At 37.0% G+C, this 18,696-nt stretch overlaps 1 protein-coding gene across 2 annotated transcripts in view; it reads left to right on the top strand.

The window, feature by feature from the left end:
* Efr3a (EFR3 homolog A) overlaps window positions 1-18,696 on the top strand; it is an 84,207-nt gene that overhangs the window by 24,728 nt on the left and 40,783 nt on the right. Inside the window, exons 2-5 of one of the 2 annotated variants that reach the window (XM_028773250.1) lie at window positions 4,417-4,493; window positions 8,092-8,219; window positions 9,383-9,533; window positions 14,348-14,469. In XM_028773250.1, the coding sequence (XP_028629083.1) occupies window positions 4,417-4,493; window positions 8,092-8,219; window positions 9,383-9,533; window positions 14,348-14,469 (478 nt within the window). Of the gene's footprint in view, window positions 1-4,416; window positions 4,560-8,091; window positions 8,220-9,382; window positions 9,534-14,347; window positions 14,470-18,696 lie in introns of both variants that reach the window. The other variant, XM_028773251.1, reaches the window with a different exon arrangement.

The following is an 18,696-nucleotide window of genomic DNA, read 5'->3' as shown; positions in this document are numbered from 1 at the left end:
AGAATTTGATAAGGATATTATCAAGTTCTCAGTAGCTTTATCTTTAATGTCAACAAGAACTTAGATAAGCCCCATCGTCCTGCTCTCTGTTAATTAATTAGCAGTAAAACAAACCAGATACTTCCTCACCAATAGGCCACAGGATAATGAAGCAGGAAGATGGACTAGAAAACAGTCTTGCAACATGAAGGACTATGTTCAGGTGCCTGCAGCTGAGCTGGAGAAACCTTATGAGTTTACATCACCAGGAGAGTCATCCACATGCCTTTACCTGAGTAGGTCTAGTGAGTCTTATCTTGTTTGCCATGTTTATACATACAGTATTCTCTTTTGACTATTTAGAGTAGTTGCTGCTGTAATTTTTATTGCTATACGCTTTTTAACCATATATTGCCTTTAATTTAATTTTATAGACACTTGAGTAAATTGAAAGTTTTTAGTTAATTTCCTGTGTTGGTTTTGTATGTTTTCATTTATGTAAGTAATCGGAAAGTGTTTGTTTGAGGCTTTTCTGAGAAAGTCTCTGTGATTATTCATTTCCTATAGTGACAGCACATTCTGTACCTTTGAGGTATACATGTCACTGCGGTAAGGTTTGTAGAAAGAAATTGGTACATGAATTAGTGTGGCAGTTTCTGTTTGAAGCCATCAGGTCTGGGCTGGGATTACAGGGCCCTTCACCCTTACTAGCTTTGAACTTTGGGGTAGATGAGCTTCTGGGAGCACTTCCTTGCTGTAGGTAATAACTACCTCTGAGACTGAGTAAAGGAATCATGCTGTGAACTCCTGAGTACAGTGCTTACAGTCATGTTCTGTACATAGTGCTTACTCTTCTTGTTCTTACTCATTATTGAAGTGGTTGTGAACCCTAGATGAATGTATTGATGACTAATTTACAGCAAAGCTTTCACCCTGTTGCTAGCATTCTTTAAAAGATTCTCTGTCTCCCCCTGTTTACTCTTATTGTGAAACTGCTTTCACTTTATCACTAATAATAGCATTTTCTTGAATGTTTCCTTACTGAGAGCTCAGTAGAGATTTAATTAAGTATTTAATTAATGTAGGTAGTTATGGACATGTCATCTTTCCACAAGGAGAAAACTTGGGGCTAGGTAGGTAAGTCACCTACCTGGCTGGCTGGTTGTGTCTTTTGCACTTTTCCCTTTTTCTCATCTGCTGTCACAGTAGGTCAAGGCTTACCGAAAGTGAAGACCAAGGACTATCATTTGCAGTGCAAATTCAACTTTGTTTTTCAGGTTCTCTCAACCAGAAAGTGCCCTTGTAAGTGAAGTTAGCTTGCTGAGAATCTTCTCACAGGCAATACTGCAATGTGGAGGAGACGTAAGGCACTAGGACCCATATGCAGCTCCATTGCCAGTCCTTTCCAGGACACTGTATTGGGTCTTCCATTGGTGCGAGCCGAGTGTGTGCCTCAGTCTTCTCACTGATTGTTGGCTTCATCGTCTTCTCAGCACCTCGGAGACTGTATGACAGTGTTTTGGTACACATTCGACTTTAATTTATTTATCAGAAATAGGAGCATTGCTTTTTAACTTTCTGAGCCAGCTCTCTCTAGCTCTTCCACCTCAACCCCTAAGATTTGTGCCTCTATGATGTAGTAATTTAGCTGTTTGTACCTCCTCTCCACAGTACTCAAAAGATTGCTTTATTTTGGGGTGTTATTTGAATATCTTTGATGTTAATCTGAAAATTTAACTCTAGTATTAGAATTATATGATTTTTTCTTATTAGAAAAATCTTTTGAATAGTGGATAACATTAAATAGTACCAGATACACTGCCCAAGTAATATATAAGTAATATTGCTAAATTGTTTGCTGTTTTTATGTCAGTTTATAACTTCCCTGCAAAAATACTGTTTCTATTTTCTTATATCTGCAGTGTTGGGAAGAGCCTGGAATTTTAATTTTAGACACTGAATTCTTACCCAGTCATTATTATTGCCAAGTTACTGATTCTTTTGCTACAGACTTTTTTTTCTTTTTTTTTTCTTATTTCTATTCAATTGGAATAATATATTGGCTTTTTGGAAAATGTGAACAATTAAAAGAAAATGCAAAGACTTACAAAGAGACAGCATTGAGAAATACAAAAGAAAGCGTTCTTGGGCTGACAGCTATACAATGTCTAATCTATAGTTTACAGAAAGTATCTAATTTTATAATTTTTTTTCTCAAATCGTAATTAATTCACACAGGGGTTATAAACACAGAAAGGCAGGATGTAGGGAAGGGAATGACACTGGAGTGTGGGTGTTCAGGGAGAATACAGATATCTTCAGAACCGGGTATCGGCTGGGTGAAGGTTCAGGGGTCAAGTCACTATGACTCTGCCTATGTCTCGCTTGTCCTTATCTAAGTTGCTATTGTCTGCCCAGGCTACCTATTTACAAGATCTATGACTACTCAGGCTTATAAATTTCCACAAAAGCTGCCTGTTGACATTAACTTATAGCCATCTGCTACAGACTTTTTAACTTTAAAGTTTTTTTTTTTTTTTTTTGGTTTTTCAAGACAAGGTGTACAGGTGTGTACTATCAGAAAGGATAACAGTCCTGGCTGTCCTGGAACTCTTTTTGTAGACTAGATTGGCCTCGAATTCACAGAGATCTGCCTGCTTCTGCCTCCTGAGTGCTAGGATTAAACGCCTGCACCACCACCTCCTGGTTTTATTTCACTATTTTAAGTAAATATAAGTATTTGCCTTCATGTGTGTCTATGCCCTGTTGTTTCATTTACAGCTTAGTTTTAAAGCTCATCTTATTTTTGACATATTTTTACAGTCTATAATGTATTCATTGAGAAATTAAGCTATTTTGTAATATGTTATTTGTGAAGTATAAAGAATGGTTAGTAATAAAAAGGCTAGGTTTGAAGAACATTATAAAATATTAGAACATTTTAATGTGTTTAATCAAGTACCAGTGAACTCTTGAAAGCTTCACTGCAAAAATATTGCTAAAAGTGGGCTACAAATACCATTCCTGTGTGGGAGCCATAGAGAGAGATAGGAAGCATGTAGGAAGCCATAGGAAAGGTAAGAAGTGACTCAGACAGAAGTGAAGAGTACAGCACCAGAGGCCTGGCTGAGATAGAGAGTCACACACTCATTCAAGAAATATCCCAGTGCCTCTTGTGTCTTTTTCTTGGGATTTATGAGTAAGCAAAAGAATGGTTTCTGCCTTCCTCTGAGCTTATCTTTTGGTGAAGGTGGCTGATGATAACCAATTAATAGGAAAGTTATTTAGTATGTTGGATGAGAAGCATGTTTAGCAAGAGTAGAAGAGAGTCAGGGCAGCCAATATTTTAAATGAGGAGCTAGGTAGTTGACCATGTTTTAGGCAGAGGAATCAGAAGAGGTTCCTGACTACTGGAGTAGAAGGACCACTGTTTTGGCTGCAGTGAAGTAAAGGAGGCACATGTATGAAGGTTGGAGGTGGACAGAAGATAAAGACAGGTGCTTCCATGAATTTACCTAACACACTTAGTGTGTGTGTGTTCATTCAGTCTTAGCACCTGCTGTTTTTTTGAGGAAAAGAGAAAAAATAATGTCCTTCTTTTTGAATTTGCATGCCTTTTCTCTTGCTGCCAGTTTAAACTTATCTATTTGTTTGTTTGTTTGTTAAGTACTCATTATTGCTCTAGACAATGTCTGTCACTCAGTAGGTATTTGATACATATTTGTTGACCAAGCAGATATGATCTGTATGAGCAGAAAATTGTTCTGCACATTCTTGAGGGATGTAATAGAACATGACACATAATGAGAGACGCATGAGTCACACCCCTGGCTGTAGGTCAGGGTTGTGTTCAGGGGTGCTGAGCATTAGATACTGCAAAGCACAGAAAGCATGAGAGAGCATAGAATCTCTCCTGGCATTAATTTGTTCATTCTTTACCTGCTTCTTTACTGACATTTACTGAATTCACCCAATATTACACCAGCCGAGCTTAGAGATGAAAGATAAGACCTGTCTGTCAAGTCAGCATGTCCCAGGAAAGACAGATGAGCCATTAAATTAGAGGTGGTAAATGCTACAGTAGGATTTGTGAGTGTCTGTGCATGTGTACCACTGTATCAGAGTTTGTTGCAGCTGATTTTGTCTTCTGACTGCTAAGGTAAATTGAGTAGGGAAGAATCTACTAAATTGGTCTCTTAGGGTGACTGTTTCTGAACTTACTTCCAGTTCTACTTAAAGCTGTATCCTTAATTTTTATGTTATAATGAATGATATAATTATCCACAACAATCTCCAAATTTGGTGTGTGATTGAAGATGACTATACCCCTGTTAAATTTATCTTTAAGTGGACAGTGAATATTCAGAAACAGGTACTTCTGGATCATTTTTACAATATTAATCTTTATATTCTTTTTTACTTTTTTTTTTTAAACAGGAGTGTGCTGCTGCTGCTCTGCTTTGCGTCCTCGCTACAAACGTCTGGTGGACAACATATTCCCTGAAGATCCCAAAGTAACTTGATCTCCATCTACTGCTCCTTCTCTTTCTGACCCATTCTGCCCTCTGCTCCTCCCTAAGGTTTCCCTCATTTCATTGCTGTTTTGTCCCCACATCTCATTAAGTGAACTTTAAACTTGTAATTTTTATATGCTCCTTGCTTGATTACCTTTTTCAGATGATAGATACAAATCTGAAATGATAGATGCATGGTGTCCTTTTTCATTTAGATTTGTTAGTGACACTCATCAAACATTCAGGATCCTGTGCCATATCATATGTGCTCAGGATGCAACTGAACAGTGAGTGGTTTCTGCGTTCAGTAAGCATAGATAGAATATCAGCCATTTTAATACCATGAGAGAAGTGTGATAGAGAAATCAAATGCAGGGTGCTGCTTGAATAGATAAGGAGGATGGCCAGTTTGGGATTAGGAGAAGAAAGACAAAGAGAATGAAATCTAAGCTTAGATCCAAACAACAATTACAACAATTAGGGATAGGCCGTCTATTCTTTTTGTTGTTGTTGTTGTTTTTTAATGAGAGAATTGAGATCATGAGAGACTATTGCAGACAGAAACTACTTGCCTTTTTAAAAAGTAGTTGTTAGCCAGGTGTGTTGGCTAGCTTTGTGTCACCTTGACACAGCTAGAGTCATTGGAAAGAGGGGACCTCAGTTAAGAACGTGTCCTCACCAGATTGGCCAGACTAGTCTATGGAACATTCTTTTAATTGATAATTTATGTGAGAGGCCAAGTTCGCTGTTGGCATTGCCACCTCTAGGCTGGTGCTTCTGAATGGTATAAGGAAAAAAGCTGGGCAAGCCACGAGGAGCAAGCTAATAACCCATATTCCTTCATGGCCTCTATGTCAGTCCTGTCTCTCAGGTGCTGCCTTGAGTTTCTGCCCTGACTCTCCTTGTAGATGGGATTACAAGCTATAAAATAAATAAACCCTTTCTTCCCTAAGTTTCTTTTGGTTGTGGCATTTTGTAATAAAATAGAAGTCCTAACTAAGATGCTAGCTATGGTGGTGGTATGTAATTATATGCACAGCATTTGTGAGGCTTAGGCAGGAAGAATGTGAGTTTGGAGACAGTCTGGCCTACATAATGAAACCCTGCCTCAAAAAGAGTATGTAGGATAGCTAGGCTGGCTGCTTTCAGGGAGACTGGTTTGTTGGACACTGCTCAGCTTTTCTAAGGCTCTTAGCTTTCTGATAAAGGGACATAAAATGTGATGCAAATTGATTCCCAGAAAAATTTTTAGTGGAAGCAGCTGTCTTTTGATTATATTAACATTAGTTTAAAGTTGATGTGCTGTTTTTATTTAAAAAAAAATTTCAGGGGTCATCTGTCTATAGAAAGTTAGCCATAAATACTATTGGCTGTCAGCTATCCTGAATCATTTGTGATATATAAAAACCCTGAAAGACATGATATTTGCTTTTAAGAAGGAGTTCCATTGACTCACATAAATTATGATATATAAATTGGTAAATAAAATGCAGGTGGTAATAGTATTGTTTCTAATGTAAGAAAGTGCCATCTTGTGTTGATATTCTTTGAGAAGCATTCTTAGAGGAAGTAAGTAAGATCTGCTATGCATTGAAGGATTCCCTCATCTTGAAAAACGGGGATTAGTGTGTAAGTGAGAAGACAGAAAATTTCTTGGAAACATAGTTGTGTTCAAGGTAAAGACAAATTGATCAACTTGATTATCCAAGTTAAGGCTCCGTTGTTTTATCTGTAGGGTATAGTGGATAGTTAAATTGTTGGCTGCAAATAGACTGAGTAGTAACATAATTGTGTTCCAGAGAAGTATGGTATACATGGTTATTAAAGCCCAGGTAGATGGCAGAGTATGGAGAAATGCAAAGCAGGCCAAGGTATCTAAATTATTCTCTTTAACTTGTACTAAGTGCTGAATTTTGAACACCTGTAATGACGCTGACAACAGGTAAACTGAGGAATGATTACAAAAATAATATTTTGTTAAAGATTCAGATACTTTTTATTTAAGTAACAATCATCTATAAAGTAGATTTAAAAAAATTTTCACCAATCTGCATGTGGTAAATACTACTCAGTTGTCACATTTGCTGTTTTACTAAACACAAGCATCTTGTAGTGCACTCAAAATGATTTAGAAAGTAGGTACTTAGATGCAGAAGGATATGTATGTGCCCTAATCTCTGCCTTCAAAGAGTTGAGGGAGACAAATAAATGGTTTCTTGTAATTACCATGTGTCATTTTATGGTAGCAGTTAATAGAACCTATCTCAATTCTCATGGGCGCTCATTGAACAAATACAGTTCTTTGCTGGGTATGGCTTCTGTGATGTCTGTGCCGCCACCATGCCTGACATGTAGTTGGCACTCAATATCTGTTTAATGAATAAGATAATTGTATGCTAAAATATAACAGTGAAGATAAGCCCCATGACCTAAAAAATAGTACATACAATAGAAGCATCCCAGCCTATCTCTGAAGAGCTGTGGAGGGCGTGTTGGGTAAGGCGTGTGACAAGTATTTACAGGAAGCTGAGAGCTAGAAGAAAGTGCCTCTACTACTAGGATGTAAACTGAGTGAAAGAAGTCATGCACAGCAGAGTGGCAGTCTGGCTGCAGAGTAGCAGGTTTTAGCAAAATTAATACAAAATATGCTTGTGTAACTTCACTGAAGAGATATTCAGACTGTCTGGTAGGCAGATAAAAGTGAGAACACAGATTTTAAAATCCATCATCTAGCATATCTTCCTATTTCCCTTTTCACCCCATCTAATAGATGTAAGCAGCATAGTCTCTTAGATTATACCTAGCCAAGAAATTGAGGGTGATGATTGCCTCACTTGCATTAAGGTAAGAATCATTGGGTTATGGTTAGTCTCAGTACTCAGAGGCAGAGGTGTGTGGATCTGTTAGTTCAAGACCAGCCTGGTCCAGGTAGTGACTACCAGAACAGCTAGGGAGACCCTGTTTCAAAAAACAACAAACAAAAAAGAATTCTTTAGAAGATGGGGAAAGAAGAAAGGCTTAATAGTCCATAACAACAGTTCCGAATATGTTTTAATTGATAATTACTGCAGATTTTTATGAGACTAGCAGGTTCTAAATTATTTAAAAAGCTATATGTAGAGGATAGAATTTAGTTCCTTGGTAGAGCTCTTACAAGGCGAGCTTTGGGTTCAGTCCTCAGCTCTGGAGAGGAGGAGAAAGCTATATGTATGTTCACTGTTGTAGATATTAAAAAGTACAAACTACATATAACATATAAAACATTTAAATTGAAGTACATTTTGTTTGAAAAATTTTTTTAGTAAAATATTTTTCATTAACTATTTCACTATAAATGAAAGTTCTGGAAACAGTCATTGTTTGTGATGGTCCTTTAAGTACTTTGCTTTAGTGTGATTTTTTTAAGCTTTTAAAAAGTTCTGAGCATGTAGAATTTTTAATATTAGCACTGCAGAGTTTATACCCAAAAAATTTCCACAAAATATGTATTAATTTCCAGTCTTTGGAGATGAGATGTAAATTAGGCAACACTTTGAATGAATAAATGAATAAATAAGTTAGAAAATGTAGATCATGTACTTGTTATTATTATTTTCAGGATGGGCTTGTTAAAGCTGATATGGAGAAACTGACGTTTTATGCAGTGTCTGCACCAGAGAAGCTTGATCGAATTGGAGCCTACCTGGCAGAAAGGCTGAGCAGGGATGTTGTCAGACACCGTTCTGGGTAAAAACACAAATTACTGCGAATGATCTCTTATATTAGAAAAACCTTTCTAGGTGAAGTCATCCCATAAATTTTTGTGCCAGATAGTCAGGCAAAAACCATACATGGAGGATAAGCCCTGGGACAGTATGCAAGAAAAGCATGAGAGCCATATAACTGCCGCAGCTTCCTTTTCCTGTGGCTCAGGGTCTTCTGCAGGAGCTCATGTTGGAATCATTGCCTCTCGCTTTAGCATCTATTAGTTTTGTTAACTTCTAATGGAAAATAGGTTTAAAGATGTGATACTGTGTTTAAAAATCAATGTCTAAATTGAAAACAAACCAATATCCTGTTACCAGGTAGTTTTTGACACTGCAGAGTGAGAGTGAGTCCTGTCAGACTTAGATGCTCAGGTGGTAACCTGGTTTGCAACTGCCCTGTTTGTCTTAGCATCTGCTGATAAAGGAATCCCATCTTAGCCATTCTTTGTCTGAACACTTACAGCTTTGTAGTTTATACTGAAAGTACTTTGTGATGTGGCAGTGTATCAGCCCGATTTCTAAGAGTACCCTGTTTTCCAAGTGACATATTGCTTGTCGTGCCTCTGCTCTGTCACCTCTTAGGATATTTCATGGGTTTGTACAGGTAGTTTGATCATTGAATGTTAACTGAAATAGAATTCAAATTTTGTTGTATAAAATATTTAAAATCTGTTGATTTAAAAAGAATTTTGTTTCCTTATATTGCTCTATTGTTATGTTGCTCTGGCACTATTTTATTTTTAAATATAAGTATATATATATTCTTATTCACAATAATTATATATTTATATGTAGGTAAATATATAAGTAAATATATTTTTATTTATAAGTATAAGGAAATAATTTTGGAGACAGATAAATTGTTGTAGTACTATTCAAAACATATACAAATAAATATGGTTAAAATCATGTCCATGGTGTTCAAGACAGATTACAAAGAGGTAGTATCATTAGCTCTGAGTTTCCTGGAGGAAGTAGAGTAGTACAGTCTAGCTTTGGTTTACTTCTAAGCTAGGTTTTACTTTGCCTTTCTTTTTTCTGTGCATCTAAGTAAACCTATTTCAATGAAAAGCAGTTAGAATTAAGAGCACTGGAAATGCTTTGACTTTTTTTTTTGTTTGTTTGTTTGTTTTTTTAACTTAGGTATGTTCTAATTGCTATGGAGGCGTTGGACCAGCTTCTTATGGCCTGCCATTCTCAAAGCATCAAGCCCTTTGTAGAAAGCTTCCTTCACATGGTAGCAAAGCTCCTGGAATCAGGGGAACCAAAGCTTCAGGTTCTTGGAACAAATTCTGTAAGCAAATCAGTTGTTTTCTTTCTTAAGTTTAATCAGCACATCTGGAGTTAATCTCTTCTTAGAATGATTCTACCTGATCGAAGGCCATTTCCCAGTCAGGGCATTTGGACACACAGTATAGATGACAGTGAGTAGTGCACTCTCTCTCCAGTGTCTTGGTCTGTATAGAATCTGTGATATTAATCTATCATCATGAAACAGCTGTGTCTAAATGAGTCTAGTCCTGTCAGTTTGCTTTTCTCTGACTTGCTCATTACAATGCTAACCTTGCATACTACTGTTTTTTCTTTACTGCTTTTCCAAAAGCAAGAGCATTATTAAGTTATATCTGATTTGTAATGAACAGTTACACAGTTATCTCATGACTCAATATTACAGTATTTAGCATTTATCACCTGAGCGGAAAACCTGGGTCTATGCATAGACATATAAACGATTGTTAACTGTAGCCAAAAAAGTGAAGAAATTCTAATGTCCATGGACATCATGGTTAGATGAATGTATAAATCAGAATGTAGTGTTGTGTTTCATTGTGGTTTTGGATTTTTGTTTCTTAAAGTTTCTTGGTTTCTGTCAGTCTCTGAGTAAATGTCTCTTCAAGTCCTTTTTTTTTTTTTTTTTTTGGTTTTAGGTTTTGTTTTTTGGAGACAGGGCTTCTCTGTGTACCCCTGGCTGTCCTGGAACTCATTCTGTAGACCAGGTTGGCCTTGAACTCAGAAATCCACCTGCTTCCGCCTCTCTGGGATTAAGGCATGCGCCACCACTGCCCGGCTCAAGTGCTTATTTTTAAAATTAGGTTGCCTTTTGAAATTCTTCATCTATTTTTGATACAAGTCCTTTATCAGATATGACTTGCAATATTTTTTTTCTAGCTCTGTTTTGTTTTGTACTTTATTGATGAGTTGCTTTGGTGAAGTCTAATTCATTTTTTTATTATCACCCTTTTTATGTGCTTTTAGTACCCCTTATAAGAAACACTGCCTAATCCATGGTCAAAGATTTACCCCTAAGATTTCTCCTAAGACTTTTATAGTTCAGTTCTGTTATCTGTTTTGAACTATTTTGCATATGATTACTTATGACTTAGGGATTCAATTTTGTCTATATTATGCATATATTCATTCAGTTATTTTATTTTTACTTATCAAATATTCTGTTTTCTCCCTACTACTTGGCTATAAAACCAGAATTTGTGTTTCTTTCTTTAGACCACTTCTGAATTGTTGCTTCTCACTATATTCACTTCCTTCTATCCTGGACATAATTTTTAAATTAAAAATGGGCAATAACATGCCATGATAATAAAAATAAAATAGTGATGTTTTTACTTTTCATTTCTGCTTTTGTTTTATAGTTTTGGTCTTTCTGAGGAAGCTTAAAGTTATTCAGCCTATGTGAATATTTTTTATGCCTACCCATAGTTTACTAAAACTACCAGAATCACATGATTTTTTGGTGTTTGGGCATTGTAAAGATACTGTGACTAATGCATCTTAAAGAGGAGAGCATTTAATTGGGGGCTTGCTTACAGTTTTAGAGGGTTAGTCTGTGATCATCATGGCAGGAAGCAAAAGGCATGGCCATGTAACAGTAGCTCAGAGAGAACTTTATATCCTGATCCAGTGACAAATAGTGAGACTGATCTGGCCTGGGTTTTTGAAACCTCAAAGCTCAACCCTAGTTACACACTTCCTCCAACAAGTTCTACTAACCCAGGACTAAGCATTTAAACATAGGAACCTTTGGGGGCCATTCTCATTCAGAACACACATGTGCAATTTCAGATATAGGAAAATGTAATGTAAGTTGTGACTCCAACTGTGGATCTGAGTCTGTGTTGCACGTGTACTTCCAGTCTTACAATTTAGGCAAGTTAGTTACCCTTTGTCTCAGTTTATCTGTGAAATGAAAACAGTAGTTCCAGTCTGATGAGACCTCTGTGTGTATGAGTCTCCTAGAGCAGGGCATAGCATTATTAATATGATCACAGTAGATTGTTATAAAAGCTCCAAAGTAATTCTATAATTCACTCAAGACCTCTAAAATGATTTTATCTCAGAGACAAATAGTGGATATTTCCAGATGCAGTTAGATGATGTGATGGGCTTGTTTTCAGGCGTGGAAGATCCTAAAGTCTTCTATTTCATTTACAATTAGATGAGGAAGTTTAGGGAGATGGCTTAAAAGCTGGGGATAATGTAGGTAAATGTGCATTCCCAGAAGTTTCTTTACTTGTAGCCAGGAAAGCCATTATATTACTTCAGTGAGTCATTCAGGCAAAAGATCAAAACCCTCATAACCTACCGATAGTGAGTGTATTAAATTAAATGTTGTATTATCTAAGTCAACTTTTAAAATCTATTTGCTGAAAGTGTAATTTTAATTTTGTAGAGGTGCTGAGTACCTTATATCATCAAATATGATGAATGTTGATTTATTAATTATGTTCAATATTTATTCATGGTATTTGTGTATTTTATTCTAATTTGTGACATTTACCTTTTTATGCTCATTATCTAGTATGACAATAGACAAAATTTACTTAGGCTCTCCTTTGTGTCAGAAATTGTGCTAGAAAAAAAAGATTTGAAGTTAGACATGGGTGTAGGGGAGTAGGAACAAAACTGGGAGAAGGGGTTTATGGGTATGATTAAACTGCATCTAATTCACATGTAAAATTCTAAAGAATTAATAAAACATATTAAACAGTTTAAATTTTAAAAAGATAGTGTCTCAGGAACTTCTTATTCTTATTCCTTTTTTGTTGTACATAGCTTCAAAAATGAAAAAGTGTAGAAAATGTATTATATCCACATATACATTGGTTTTCAAATGTTTAAAATATACATATAATGGTATAGATACACTTTAATCATTTCTAATCTGAAATCAGAATTGCTCTAAAACTTACACCCTTTGAGTTCTGTTATAGATTGTCAGATTTAAGATGCTCTGTGGCAAAGCTAAACAAATATCCCATGCATTCTGTACAAATGTTCTGAGACCTGAAACACTTAGAATTTGAATAAGGGATATGTATCTTAAAATAACTTTGTGAGCATGCCTGGAAAGATGGGCCAGTGAGTATATACTGCACAAACATACAGACTGAACTTCAACTTCCATGGCCACAGAACAAGCCTGGTATGGTCTCATGTGTACCTGTAATCCCAGCACTGTATTGGGCTATGGCAGGAGTATCTCCTTGACTCGTTGGTCACCGTCCTTGCTGCAGATTCAGTGAAATATCCGGCCTGAAGAGAATAAAGCAAAGAGTGCTAGAACACCACACAGATGTGCTCCTCTGGCCTCCATGCACACATGTGGGCACATGTACATACATTCACATACACAGACTCAGAAAACAACTAAAACGTAGCTTGTTAAAAATAACAGTACGTCATAGCTATAAATGTCAACAATGTGCAAGTTTGGATCAAGTATATTTTGTTCTTTCTTTTAGACAAACAACATGTTATATACTAGGATTTTCAAATATATTGCATTATTTAGTTCAAAATTGGAAATAATATTTCTGTTTTATGTGTGAGGAATCACAGTTAAATAATTTGTCAAGAGAAAAAAAAAAGAATGTTGTACCCGTAGAGAGATTGAATCCTAGGTCTTACTCTGGAGCTTGTGTTTATATCGTTTGTGCTATAAAAGTACTTGATAGTTTCATATATTTTCAGGAAAAATATAGATTCCTTTTCTGTTTTTACTTGGTTGATCTTTGCCACTATTTCAAGCATCATCCCTAATCTTAATAATTTTCTTTAAGTATTGTTGAATCATATCCAGAAGCAACAGTCAGCAAAATTAGTTATTACAGTAAAGCATGGGCCCTCAACCTGCCTGTCCTCCCATGTGTGAGCAGTATCTGCAGGCATTTTGGTTTGTTGTACAGCAGAGACTGAAGCATAGGTGTAATCCAGGAGGTGAGAGTACTACTCAATATCCTGCAGTCCCCCAAGGAGGTCCTGTAGCAAAAGCTTTATCTGGCCCCTGACTTTAGTAATGTTCAGAGTGAGGAAGCCTGTACCTAAAGGATTGCGTGCAACTCTTAAACTCTTGCATCTGTTTCCCAGTTAAAGTTCCATTTTTCCATTTATTATTATTATTATCATTATTATTAGGTATATGTATGTGTGGAGGTGTATGCATATATGTATGAGTTCTCATACCCATGCATGTGTGTGTGGATGAAAGAGCTAGACATGTGTGCCTTTCTCTATTGTCTTCCACCTCATTTAAGAAGTTACCACAGAGGAACTTCTGGTTTGCAGAATTAGAACTTCTGTGAATTGGGAGAGCGCCTCTGGAGTGTGCTCACATTTTATATTCAGCAAGGGCACTATATACTGTTTCCCATAAATAGTTACTTAGATTATCTTTGTATTTATAAATTTCAATAAATAACAAAAGAATAAAAGTTTATTCTCTGCAACTTCCCCTCACATTTAAGGAAGGTCTTAGCGTCCATTTTCATTTTATTTCTACCTTTATACTCTATTTTATAAGTGAGGTATTTATTATAGCAAATTTGAAAAATACAAAAAAAAAAGTAAAAATAAATGTCTTATAGAAAATAAGCCAAATTTCAAGACTCTATTTAGAAAGCTGTATCATTGGTTTTCTAAAAGATCATTATTATAAAATTCCTTTTGTACATATGCAGTATTTGTTGTTTTATGTGTTCCATTTGCTTATTTGGATGTTTCTTGTTGATGTAATAGATAAGGAGGGTAAACGTGTTTACTCACTTTTAAAAGGTGATGTATTTTGTTTGTATTGTTATTTTTGTTTTTTAGTTTGTCAAATTTGCAAATATTGAAGAAGATACACCGTCCTATCATAGACGTTATGACTTCTTTGTATCTCGATTCAGTGCCATGTGTCACTCCTGTCATAGTGATCCAGAAATACGAACTGAGTATGTACTGTTTTACCTCATGACTTACCTTAAGTAATTTATACAAGAATTTACTAAATATTGTGCTTCTATAATTCACAATGATTAGCAAAAGGCATCAAAGATGCTCATGAAACGGCCTTCCATTGTTAGAACATTCAACTGAATTTGCAAGATGAAAGTGGTTAAAATTCAGATTCCTTACTCTCTCCCAGAATGACCTCCATCCTCCCCTGCCTGTTTCAGTTTGTTATCCTGTCAGTTCTCTTACTCTCTGTCTGGCCCAGTCACATGGATCTGCTTGCTGTCTCCGGAACACTCTCTGCACGCCCCTCTTCAGTCCATTTTGAAGCTATGTTCCCAGGGACTCCTGACTCGCGTCAGTGTGTTCAGCTTCGTCCTCACCTCACTCAAAGTTCTCTCCTGGATGACTTAGATTATTAACCTCACTCTCCCCTTACCTACTGCTGGCCTACTTGTGCTTATTCCTTAGCATTTCATTTTTATTCTGGTTTTGTTTTTTGTTTATTTGTTTGTTTGTTTGTTTTTTGATACAGGGCCTCTTTATGTCATTCTAGCCACTCTAGAACTTGCTATGTAGGCCAGGCTGGCCATGAGCTCACAGAGATCTTCATGTCTCTGCTTCCTGAGTGCTGGGATTAAAGGTGTGCACCATCACTCTGAACCTTTCCCCTCTTTCCTTTTCTCTTATTAGAGGGCAGGACAGAAGGCCAGGGATTTGTTCTGAGCACTGCTGTATTACTGAGCACTTTGACTAGTGTCAAAAGGCGTGTAGTTAAAAGTTAAAGTCAAATGATGTTGATAAATTATATTTGTTTGAGCATCACTGGTAACCTCCTAATTCAGAGAGTTATTATGTTCGAAATGGAGAGTCAGTGTATTTTTTCTGAACCACTTTACAGTGTATAGAACCTTAACTTGGAATTGGCAGGCCGCCAGCAGGTGCACACAGTGAAAGCAAGCATAGGACTTATGGGTCACTCAATAAAGGAGGCTGAGGAGAGAATTAACAGTCATTTTCTCAGATGGGACTTGCCCGGCTATAATTTCTCCTCATTACAATCCAGGCCATTTATCACTATGTGATGCCTTAGACAGAAGAATATTGTAATGACATAAACCTTCCTGGCTACCTCACCACTACTAAAATTTTATTTCCTAAGGGACATTTTAAAATGAGTATTTTTAATCATATAAGAAAATGTGTTGGAATAACTCAAATACAAGATTACCTTATATTTAACTACTTATCGCCCCCTGGTGGAAAGCCTTGTACTTTGAACATACAATTTATATCCATATTTACTATTTGTAATACCAATATAAAAATTAAGTACATAAAATGTTATTAACTTAAATTTTTTATGTATGTGTACTGTATTTGCATAATTTCCCGTCCCCTCTCTTCCCTCCAACCTTTTCTATTTTCTGTCAAATTTGTGGCCTCTTTTTCTTTAATTATGAATATTTTATATTTGTGTGGAGTGACTGTGTGTATCTGTGTAGACATGTATAAATACAGCCTGCTGAGCCCATTTAATGCTGTCTATATGTCTGTTTTTTTAGGGCTCACCAACTAGGGGTCATTTGTCTACACATACTTAAGCTTCTGAAGTTCCAAATCACCAAATTTTTCATTTGAATCTCTGTTAAAACAATGAATCAATTAAAATGCTTGAAGATACAAATTGTAATTTTTTCTACTGTTCCTTGGGTAAAAGACAATTAAGTTTTCCTCAGTTTATTTATATTTCTTTGCAGGTTCCAACTTAGATTCTTATTTTTTATCCTTTTATATTTTAATAAAATACAAGTCATTCAGAACCTTCAGATTTGGACAGTAGGAGTCTAGAAATTCTCCTCTTCCCCTCTATCCACCAACTTTAGTTTCTTTCTCAAAATCAAGTAAAAACCCAGCACAACAATGTCCCCCCAAACCAAACCAAGAAAACAAAATAAAGCAACAATTTACCAGCTGTAAACAAATATAAGTATGTAGCATCTCGCATGCATGAGCATTTGTAGGCACACATGCAGACTCATACTGTGGAGTTCATTATATGGCGTTCATCTACTCCTGTCCTGGAGGGCTTGCTATACTCAGTGTCACACTCTGTTGGAGAAAACTGATTTTCTCAGTTTTCCCAGTAGGTATAAGTGACAATTCAGTTGTTAGCCTTATCCTATTGGCTAGCTTTTTATCCATCCATCCATCCATCCATCCATCCGTCCATCCATTTTTGTTTATTTTTTACTTATTCACTTTATATTCCGCTCACTGCCCCCTCCCATAATCCTTCCCCCTTCCTCCCTCCCCTTCTCCTCTGAGCAGGTGGAGGCCCCCCTGGGTATATTCCAACCCTGGCATTTCAAGTCTCTGTGAGACTAGGTGCTTCCTCTCTCACTGAGGCCAGACAAGACAGCCCAGTTAGAAATATCCTGTATAGAAGGAACAGCTTTTGGGATAGTGCCCACTCCAGTTGTTCAGAACCTAAATGAAGACCAAGCTGCACATCTGTTACATATATGTAGGGAGGCCTAGGCCTTGGTTGGTGGTTCAGTCTCTGAGAGCCCCAATGGTCCAGGTTAGTTGTTTCTTGGTCTTCCTGTGGAGTCTCTGTCCCTTAGAGCTGCAATCCTTCTTTCTGTTCTTCCATAAGAGTCCCGAAGCTCCATCTTCTGTTTGACTGTGGGTGCCTGTATCTGTATGAGTCAGTTGGTGGGTCCAGTCTCTCAGAGGGCAGCCATGTTAGACTCCTGTCTGCAAGCAAAACAGTATCATTAATCATCTGAGACTGGTACTTGATCTCAAGTTGGGCCAGTCATTTGTTAGGTATTCCCTTATTCTGTGTTCCATCCCCAATCCCTGCGTTTCTTATAGACTGGATATGTTTTGGGTTGAAAGTTTTGTGGATGGGTTGATGTTCCTATCGCTCCACTGGGGTTCCTGACTGGTCACAGGAGGCAGGCTCCCCAGGCTCCATATCCCCAATGCTGTGAGTCACAGCTAAGGACACCCCGGTTGATTCTTGGGCACCTTGCCTATCTGCCCATTCATTTAAAACAATTAATTAAAATATAAAATAGAACAAAAAGAAATATGTCAAAGTTGTACAAAACAAACCAACAGAAGGAAAAGAGCCTAAGAGATGACACAAGAATTAGAGACTCACTCATTTCCACACTCAGCAGTTCTATAAAAACACTAAACTGGAAGCCATAATATGTAGGCATAGGACCTGGTGGAGACCCCTGCAGGCCCCATGCTTGCTGCTTGAGTCTGTGTTCATTTGAGCTTTGCTCAGTTGATTTAGAGGGACTAGTTTTCTTGGTATCCTTTATCCCTCTGGCTCTTACACTCTTTCCACTTTTCAGAGATTCTCTGAACTTTTGAGGGGAGGGCTGACTATTCTAAGGATTTTCACTCTTTCTGTAACGTCTAGCTGTGGTCTCTATATTTGTATTCATCTGCTTCAGGAGAAAACTTCTCTGATGATAGTTGAATAAGGCACTGGTCTGTGGGGTTAACAGAATAGCACTGGGAATCGTATTATCCCTACATTTGGTTTTCTTCTTTTTTTAGATCAGTATTATTTAGTTTTATCTTAGGTGCCTGAGGTATCTAATCTTAGGTTCCTGGTCACTCAAGCAGTGTTGGGAATGGGTTCTATCTCATGGAGTGGACCTTAAGTCAAATCAGACATTGGTTGGTTGCTTCCCCAAGCTTGTACCACCATTGCCCTAGCATATCTTGCAGGAAGTACACCAAAGCGTTTGTGGCTGTATTAAGGTTTTCTTGTATTTCTTTACAGAAATAGTTAATATTTGTAAATTTATGCATCATAGTCTAATTTCTCTAAGAACTTGCAGCTATAAGGGAAGTCTTCATTATTTTAGTGACTGATGCACAAATAGCTAATCCTTGTTGACTGCTTCCTGTTGTCTTAACTCCTCCATTCCACTTCCTGTTGGTGTTATTCCTGTTATCCCCATTCTCCTAATCTGTTACTGTATCCCCATGGATTTGTAAAACACTACCCCTTCCTTCTCAATATTTTCTGTTCTTTAAACACGTTAAGTCATTGTGAACAGTATTCCAGTTGCTGATCAGATGGTGGAAAGGAAGGAAGGGATTGAGAATAGGATAGAAGGAGGTAATTTGAGCAGAAGTACCTTGTAAAAGAAATGGGCTGGCAGGCTAACTCTTCTTGAGTCATTGTCCATCTG

Source organism: Grammomys surdaster, unplaced genomic scaffold (genome assembly GCF_004785775.1).
Source record: "Grammomys surdaster isolate TR1022 unplaced genomic scaffold, NIH_TR_1.0 224, whole genome shotgun sequence".
Taxonomy (NCBI): Eukaryota; Metazoa; Chordata; class Mammalia; order Rodentia; family Muridae; genus Grammomys; species Grammomys surdaster.
Note: the sequence above shows the minus strand (reverse complement) of the source record. Positions and strands in the feature narration are given on the sequence as shown.